General features: G+C 30.2%; 1 protein-coding gene across 1 annotated transcript; it reads left to right on the forward strand.

Moving 5' to 3' along the window:
• Positions 1-4,613, forward strand: LOC134705758 (perlucin-like). Its single transcript, XM_063564476.1, has 5 exons — positions 1-102; positions 226-320; positions 1,255-1,348; positions 2,674-2,881; positions 4,559-4,613. Exons 1-5 carry the CDS (start codon positions 51-53, stop codon positions 4,611-4,613), a joined length of 504 nt encoding a protein of 167 aa, XP_063420546.1. The 5' UTR covers positions 1-50.
• Positions 4,614-9,458: the final 4,845 nt, after the last annotated feature.

Genomic DNA, 9,458 nt, shown 5'->3' on the forward strand with positions numbered 1-9,458 from the left:
GGACAATAGATAAAACTTAGTACTTACGGCTACTTTTATAACGATTCACTATGAACAGATATCTACGTTTGATTGTAATAATTATTACTTTCCATACATATGGTAAGTGTGGCAGTAAGATTGAAAACTTAAACATTTAAATTTGTGAGTTTATACATGTATCATACAATTTTTGGAACATAAGCAATGCGTTAGACAATAATGAAACCTCAATTGTTATTTCAGAGACATTTGGAAGTGATTGTCCCATTGGCTGGCACCACTTATATCGATCATGTTACATGTTCAGTAATGATGCCTATGAATGGGTACTCGCTGAGGTACTACTTTAAAAACAATTTAGACATGTATTATGAAGAAAAAAACATTTGATTGTAATTCCGTTTTTGTAAACTATTGTTTTCCTGGCTTGAACAATCATCCAAAATATTTTTTATCTATGAAACAGTAAATATATATTCAAACTTTTGACATTATAATGTATCGTTACATTTTGATACTTTGTGTTTAGAGGAATATTATTCCAATCTCTTTGAAGAACGTTGTGATACCCAAAATTATTTATTTAACAAGAACGTTTTAATAAGACCATGTAACTTTTAGAAGATATTTTTCCCAAAAAAGTAACATTTGAGTGACGATTTCTATGTATTGGTCATTTGATGTTCCTTATTTTCATCTAAATAGTCACCAAACCTCGAAATATCCCTAGATTTATACACATTGAGTATAATTTTCATATTAATTTAGCATTTGCTGTTTATGCTCTGCATTCTTATAGGCAATATATTGTACAGAAATTCGTATCTGCCTTTCATGAACCAGACTGTATGCTCCAAAATATGTATATCTTAATTCCTAAGTACATCATACATGTACATGTCTTGAATTGTTTGGAAAATTTAGTGTACACACAATAAGAACCGAAAGTAACACCATAAGAACCGAAAGTAACACCATAAGAACACGGTAAAGGTATTAAAGTAATATCACCGGCAAAGCAAGTAAAATTACAGGAAATTAGGAAAGAGAGCCATCTTTTTAGTTGAATCATTTGATATCAGGCATTTTTTTCTTTCGTTTAAAATGGAAAATATGTATAACCTGACATCGAATAATGTTAAAATGTTTCTACCACTTAACAGACATTGTTTTATGAATTTTATATAAACATTTGCTTTGAAGAAACAATAGTTTAAAGCATTTTTTTTTTGTAATTTCTATAAATGTTTTCTAAATGAATTGAAATTTCAGAGTAGCTGTCGTGCACATGATGCAAGACTTGTAGAGATAGAATCCCAGGAACAGTACAGCTATTTAGTAAATTCAACACGTTCGATTGGAGCAGGTACGTCTTACGTGCGCCTACGATACATTTGTTTTGGAAGCAAGGCACCTCAGATAAAATTTACCATAATTTGACCTGACTACAAATATAAATCGCTATATCGAATGTTTCGTTTCAAATCACAGTGATGGTTTTCACGTTAGTCGTCATAATGATGGTAAATGTACTATGCATTGTGTGTTTTCTCTCTCTCATAACACAGTTAATATACAGTCAGCCTTAAATCCATGTCACTATGGATGATAGCTGTGCCCATATTATTGCAAGTTTATACGTTTGCTGTAATTCCAAAACAAAAGACACACGTTACATGATAGATATTTTAACAATGAAAGGAGATATGTATTTGGCATATGTTGAACATCGGTTAAACTGCTGTTGTATACAACTTAGTTCTTTTCGAAATAATTTTTGATATTTCCTGTACTTTCTCAATTTCAAGTTGTTAAAAAATTTTTCGTCATTCTTGCGATCGGTTTCTGAGATATTGTCGTTATCATCGATATTGTCCTCTTTCAATCTCGTTACGTTTGTTAACATGGAAACTGATGAGTCTTTTAAACGAAATGCGCTTCTGGCGTTCCCAATAATAAATATTCTATCTTAGATGATTTTTCCATCAAGAGATTCACATTGGAGATGTCAAAATGTTACATAAAATAAGTAGATGTGGTATCTCTGTTATATATGTTTTGCTATGTGACGGTAGCTTTAAATTTTTCTATAATACTACTTGTTTAGGAATTGGGTCATAAGATTACTGGTATATACCTTTATTCTGACAATGCTGACTACAAACACAGAAGCTTTTCACGAAAGAAAAAAAAAGCTGGCATTACTCTTAAACTTCCCATTTGTTTAAATAAATGTTGTTCGTTTACTGAATAATTTGGTGACTATGTTGACTGCTTCTACCCATATGAACTTCAAATAACGATATCGATGATACATGTAAGTTTGTCTTATATCTTGATTTACATCCAGAGATTGACAATGAGAATCAAACAAAAATTACCATTAATAGTATATTTTACGTTATAGTATAACAGATTAATGTATGTTTATGTAGTATGTAGTACTTTAAGTTTAGGATCATCGTAAAAATCAACTGACAAAAATGCATAATTTTTCTATCAGGTGGGTTCATAATTATTAAGATAATGCTTGGTCATGGTCATGTTCCATTTAGAAACCTGGAGTGAGAGTATCATCATTATCATCACTTTTAGACATATAATAACCATTATTTCTATTGAATTTTAAAAGCTTTATTATGATAGTATTCTATTTCTTTATATATGCCAATTAAAATGTTATCGTTTCAGACGTGAATTATTGGATCGGAGGTCGTGATGACATAGTTGAAGGAATATGGAAATGGGCGTTTTCTAACAGTAATTTTAGTTACATTGCATGGGGACCTGGTGAACCAAACAATGGTCATCATGGACACGAGGATTGTGTATTAATGGAAAATGGGTTATGGGACGATAGGAGATGTTCGGAATCACATAACTTCATATGTGAGAGAAAGTAAGCAGAACATTTATATTTCAAAATGCAATTGAAATATAAAATATTTCAAAATTAGAATTAGAAGGTAAACGAAATAAAATAAGACATCCTGAGGTATATCTATAGTTAACTCTAATGAAATTTGAATGTCTTGTAAACTGATCACAAATATATACTTGGAATAATTTGCAAACGTTAGATGATGAATAGGCTACGAGTTACACTGGGATGTCTTAAAACATGTGACTAACTATTTTGTTCAGTTTTTAGCTGTGTAAATAACGTTTACTTCCAGGGTCATTTTCATTCAGCTGGAGATCATATCATGCTTATGCAATATTATTGTGTATATGATATTGTTACAACTCCGTCTACAATGTGTACATCACCTAGACCACTCGGTTAACTAAGCTTTTTAATTATCAAATATTGCATTCTTTGATCAAATGATGTCTTTACTCGTCTGTTTTATCTAGGTTTTAACGCAGTACATGATATATCGTGCAGATTAGCTAACTGTATAAGTGACTTCGAATGATCGATAAATGTGTATGTAAATAACTAATAAAATTGTGAAAGAAAATGGGGAATATGCCAGAGACAACAATCCGACAGAAAAGCAGACAACAGCCGAATGCCATCATTTGGGTCTTCAACGCAACTCAGTTGGTCCCTGAATAAAATTGTGTACTAGTTCAGTGAAAAGGGACGTCACACTAAACTCTAAAACATATAAAGAGCTAAAATTTTGAAAAAAAAAAAAAAAATGCCAGAGGCTCTTGACTTGGGACAGGCGCAAAATTACGGCGGGGTTCAACATGTTTTGTGAAATTTATAGCCTTTTCAAAGTCCACTTTTACAAATTATTCCAAATACATATATATTTGTGATTACGCTTAATCAAAATTCAAATTCCAGCAGAATTAATTATAAATATATATATCAGACTCTCGAAAATTAAAATCCGATATATGGCAAAAGCTGTTTTGTCACTTTGAAGTTTAAAAAGTCCTACAAAACTACAGTATATTTAATCCACTTAAATGGCTACATTTAACTATAAAGGGGACATGTACGTGAACTTACTTGAAAAAGAAAATCCTTAATATTATCGACATCTTACTGTTGTTAAACTATTGTCTACCCATATTTTCCGATATTTTCCGGTATGCAGTGACCTTTACTACATGTACAAGATTTCTTGTTAGAACTTCGATTCGAGTCACCGAACTGCAAATGCGAGAGGAAATTCATTATGAAAGAATGTAAACAAATATCTACTGAAAGACAAACACTGAAAAAGTAATTACTGTTTCTAAAAGAAATTCAATTCAACAAATCATTTAACAACTGTTATGAGAAAGTTTAATACATAAATGGGAATACTTGGCCAATACGAATTAAAATGGTATGGCTCTTGTTTGTCACGTGCTCGATTGCTATGTGTTGATGGTTTATCAATGTCACGATCTGAAATTTTGGTAACTAACTCCAAAGTAAATTAGCTTGTGATCAACACTCACTGAATGAATTAATTATTATGTCGATAAATCATTATAGATACGTAATAAATATAAAAATAACGTGCATATAGGACTTGGTTTAGTATATCTACACACATTGGTCTAATAATGTTAATAATATTGAAATTACAACGCACTCATTTCATATGATTTTACAATGTTATCATTCTAGGTATCCTGAGAGTGTGACTGAATCTATACCATTGGTTCCAAGCATTATTGGATAAAAAGATGTTACACCTCATTCTCTTGTATAAAAATGAGTTCTGAAAGTTTTGATTGTATTTGCCATTTTTGAAAAGAAATATCTTTTTGACCCCTTTGATCTCATTATATTGAAAAAAGACACAGCATAGAGGTTTGAAGTAGTTTTTGCAATCAATTTACGTCCACTATTGCTTGCCTTTTCAGACTTATACATTGTTCTTTGACATATACAATACAATGTTGACATACGATTGGGAAGGAGGGGCGAAAGATACCAAAGCAACAGTCAAACTCATAGATAAAAAAATAAAATTAAAATAACAACGACATGGCTAAAAAAGAAAACCACCAAAAACTGGGGGTGATATCAGGTGCTTCGGAAGGTTAAGCATATCCTTCTGCATATGTGTCACCTGTAGTGTTGCTTATGTTATTACAAATCCGGTAAATATTCTCATTCGGGTCACATTCGTGAAAGGGAAGAGGATTGTAATAACGACTTAAGGACCATATCCGATATCATCTGTGAAACGGTTATTCCTTTGTTTCTTAAAAGGTGTAGTATCATTTTTTTTAATTTCATAAATAAGACATCATATTGTCATTATCTAATCATACAGATACGTGTATGGATCTGGGAACTGTGCTGTTTTTCTTTCGTAGGTAAAGGATATATTACTTGTATTAAATTCTCCAATAAGCTATCCTTCTATTTACAGTATTAAATGATGTAGCACAGACATAATTATTGAACATTTGCAAACAAGTCGGTTGTTTTTATTGAGTGGAAGTCTTTTTTGACGTTTTGTAAATTAACTGAAAATCTTATTTGAATTAATGAAAAGACGATATGGAGAAGAAAGGTGATATGTAATTTATGAATGTTCTAAATATGGAGTTCTTAGTGTCATTGATTTGTTTTTGCAACTATTTGTTTCCTATTAAAAATGTTACTTACTAATATTTTTTAAGTTTTGAATTAAGATACATAATGCTATCCTATTTGACACTCATTATGAACAGAACAAAATTTAAAATATTAGTAAGTAACATTTTCAATAGGAAACAAATAGTTGCAAAACACAAATCAATGTAATTTTTTGCTTCTTATAAGACCACCTGACCAACCTGTGGTAAACACTTGTTTATTCTAATAATGAACAGCAAAAGTTTTGAAATAAGTTGATATGTGTCTATTAACAATGTGAATTCAATATTGTATACAATTAAAAAAACTATTTTATTTTGCTACAGATGCGCTTTGTATTACGGTTAATTGCATTATCAGTCGCAAATTGACATATTATGGCATGTTTCTAAATTTACCTATTTACATGTACACGTGTATGTTAATGGGTGATTTCAAGGATTCAAAAATATTTACAATCAACCAGCTAGAGCATGGGATGCTGCATGTGCATATTTTATATACAACTTTTGAATTTTCATTGGAGTTCGGCATTTTTTATATTTAGGATCGAAAACGCGTTAGATATAATTGGCAATCATTTAGATATTAATTTTCATGATCGAAGAAATTACGAAAAGTACCCCTCTCCTTAACAAAATAAAAAGGATCCAAACGAAAAAGCGACTTGCATGGATTAGATTTATCAAACGTTTGGTCTTTTAGTTATAATAAACAGCTGCGCCATGAGCGCATGATACGCCCGACACCTTGTGTGGAATATTTATGCAATAATCATAAATAGTTTCGGAAAAAGTTTTAAGCAATAATCATATATTGTTTTCGAGATACGGCGGGACATGTGAACCCCCCACCCTCTTTTTTTTTCAAACTAAATATCACTAAAATAAAATTTTGAATCAAAACAAAAAAAATACAGATCTTAAGATTAGAATAACAAAGAAATGTGTAAAGTTTTAAGCAATAATCATAAATCGTTTTTGAGATACGGAGCGACATGTAAAAAAAAATCCTCCTTTTTACAAAATACTCAATAACTCAAAATTAAAAAAATGATTCATCACCAAAAAGTATACAGATCTTCAGATTAATATAACAAAGACGTGTGTAAAGTTTTAAGCAAAAATCATAAATCGTTTCTGAGATACGGCGCGATATGTAAAAAACCTCCCCCTTTTTTTTACAAAATAACTCAAAAATTAAATTTTTCATAATCACCAAAAAGTATACAGATCTTAGGAATAATATAACTAAGAAGTGTGTAAAGTTTTAAGCAATAATCAAAAATCGTTTTTGAGATAGAGTGCGACATGTAAAATAAACACCCCCTGTTATAGGTACAAAGTGCCGTAACTCAAAAAGTTTTAATCTTATTTTCACCAAAAAGTATATAGATCATTTGGCCATCATAAGAAACTGCTATTTAAAGTTTCATGAAATGTGGATAAGTCGTTCTCAAGTTACAGGTACGACAGACGGACGGACGCAGGACATTTGTATACCATAATACGTGCCATCAAAATTTTGATAGACAATTTTTATAGACAAAAGGCAGTATAGTGTGATGATGTGCCTATTGCCATAACTGTTCATCAGTTTATTTTAACAAGAGTAAAATTAAGTTTGTCAAAAAGGGGCAGGAAATGCTGACCCTTCCTGAACACATGATTTCCCCCTCGGGATATGACGGGTTTATTGAGGTTCGATCATATTCTTCATTCCAATGTGTAGACTAGTAAATTTCATGAATCAACTGTAAGATGAATTTATTTTATTTTATTTTCGATTAACAAGAGGTTGATGCTAATTTTACTATATGATAAACAAATTGTCATGAAAGTTAGACTGACAACCGTTTTTAACATCACCTTTACCATTGTTTGTTTAAAAGTGTCAAAGAAAACATTGCATCATCTTGAAGTAATAGCATTTTGATTAATGAATTTTCTTCAGCGATTTATTTACGGGCTTTCCGTTCTGAATTTTACTCGAAGCTCGGTATTTTTGTTATTATAATTTTTACACAAATTGTTCTGAAAAATTAGTTATAATTATGGCGATTATTTGGTCTAGTATTGTGTAAGTAATTGTTAATTTTTTTTCTATCTACATGTAGTTCCATTTGATTGTATAAATATTAGGATTATAGAATGAAATTCAAAACAGTGTGGCTGTGGTCATTGCTTGACACATTAAATCCATCCATTGACTAGGACAATTAAGGTGAACGTTTGTATGTAACGACCACTGCTCGCTATGCACTTTTAAAAGACTCTTAAACTATAGGGTCGCCAAAGGTTCTCAACATCTAAATAAAGTAATTCGAAAAATTAATCAGAAATAACACGATGTTTTGATTTATATCAATTATATTAATCAAAACATAAAGATTATTCCTGATTAATTTTTCGAATTATTTTATAATTAAAGGCGTTTTGAAACTTATGGTGATCCCACAGTTTAAATCTCTATCGTAGGTACGTCGTGAACAGTGGTCGCTACAGACAAACGTTCACGTCAATTGTCCCAAATTTTAATGAGTTTCTTATTTTTATAGCAACAAATTTATATTTTGTGTAAAGAAAAGGATTTTTTTTTTAAATTCTGACAAATGTCTACTCAAAATGTTAATTTAGATTAAAAAAAAAGGTTGTCTTTAGTACCTCCTGTGCAATTTGAAGTACATTTGAAGCTTCCATTTATTACAAAAGAAGTAATGGTAGCATTTTTCAGACTTTGTAAGTAGATTGAACTCTATTCTAGTATGTTTTGACTGCTGTATTTAAATTTTGTAGAGAGTATTCAAATTATATCCATCTGAACATATTTTGACATATACATATGATGGTTCAAAATAAAACTACCTTTGGCATTTTGATCAAGGGACACACTTTTTCCAAACAATTCGTTAATTGAAAGGAATGAACTGAGGCTAAAATTATTGTTAATAGTTAAAAACAACATATTTACAAATTGTATGTAAATAAAATTGTGCTGTTTTAATTTTTTGTTTGTTATGTAAACATATGAACAATTTATGAATTGAATAGTTCACATTGAGTTGTATGGATAATCGGTGAATTCAAATACAGTGTATATATATGCCTATGGCATATTAAAAACAATATACATAAATAACAAAAGGTGACTTCAAAAGTTTCATGATTACATAAAAATACAATAAACTGTTCCTTTATTGAAAAGAGAATAGTAAAATACAAATAAAGATAATTATACATGTGATTATTAAATATAAAAATATCATGAAATGATAAATTTTTAAAACATATTTGAAAAAATGGAAGCACCAACATACTAAATGTAGGGGGAAAAATGCTTTGGAATAGCTAAAAATTTTTAAATTTCCTAGCAAATATTCAAATGTTATTCAAAGATATTGAAAAGTATTTCACGTTTAATGGGAAAAGACAATGTGAAGCATTTCTTCCATTACATGTAATAAAAGATATGCTCAATTAAACATGACATTTATTAACTTATTTTTAAATTGAAACTAGTTACAGCTAGTTACAATTACATTTTTAATTATCCCCAGGTCTGCATAATACTAAATTAAATGTACTATTATATTGAATATTTGTGCGTTTCTCTGTGCTTGTTTTTCTGTATTCATGTCACGTATTATTGTCATTTTAACGATATCATTTTCTTCATTATAATATAAGTGGGAGGTTTGGCTAGCCATAAAACCAGGTTCAACCCACCATTTTTTCTTAAAATGTCCAGTATCAAGTCAGGAATATAGCAGTTGATATCAATAGTCCGTTTCTAAGTGTGTTAGCTTTTGTTTTTGTTGTTAGTCAATGTTTCTATTGTTTTGTTGTTTTCATCTTATAGTTTGTATGTTTCCGTGGGTTTTGAGTTTGGAACCCGGTTTTTTTTTCATCAATTTTATTGAGGACTTGTGAACAGCAAT

The sequence above is a fragment of the Mytilus trossulus genome, chromosome 2, assembly GCF_036588685.1.
Source record: "Mytilus trossulus isolate FHL-02 chromosome 2, PNRI_Mtr1.1.1.hap1, whole genome shotgun sequence".
NCBI lineage: Eukaryota > Metazoa > Mollusca > Bivalvia > Mytilida > Mytilidae > Mytilus > Mytilus trossulus.

What these genes read in the sequence shown, in the direction of transcription:
- LOC134705758 (XM_063564476.1), top strand. Translation starts at nt 51, where the DNA reads ATGAACAGATATCTACGTTTGATTGTAATAATTATTACTTTCCATACA. An exon ending in TATTACTTTCCATACATATG is followed by an intron (nt 103 to 225) that starts GTAAGTGTGGCA and finishes TTGTTATTTCAG; the next exon opens with AGACATTTGGAAGTGATTGT. An exon ending in ATGAATGGGTACTCGCTGAG is followed by an intron (nt 321 to 1,254) that starts GTACTACTTTAA and finishes TTGAAATTTCAG; the next exon opens with AGTAGCTGTCGTGCACATGA.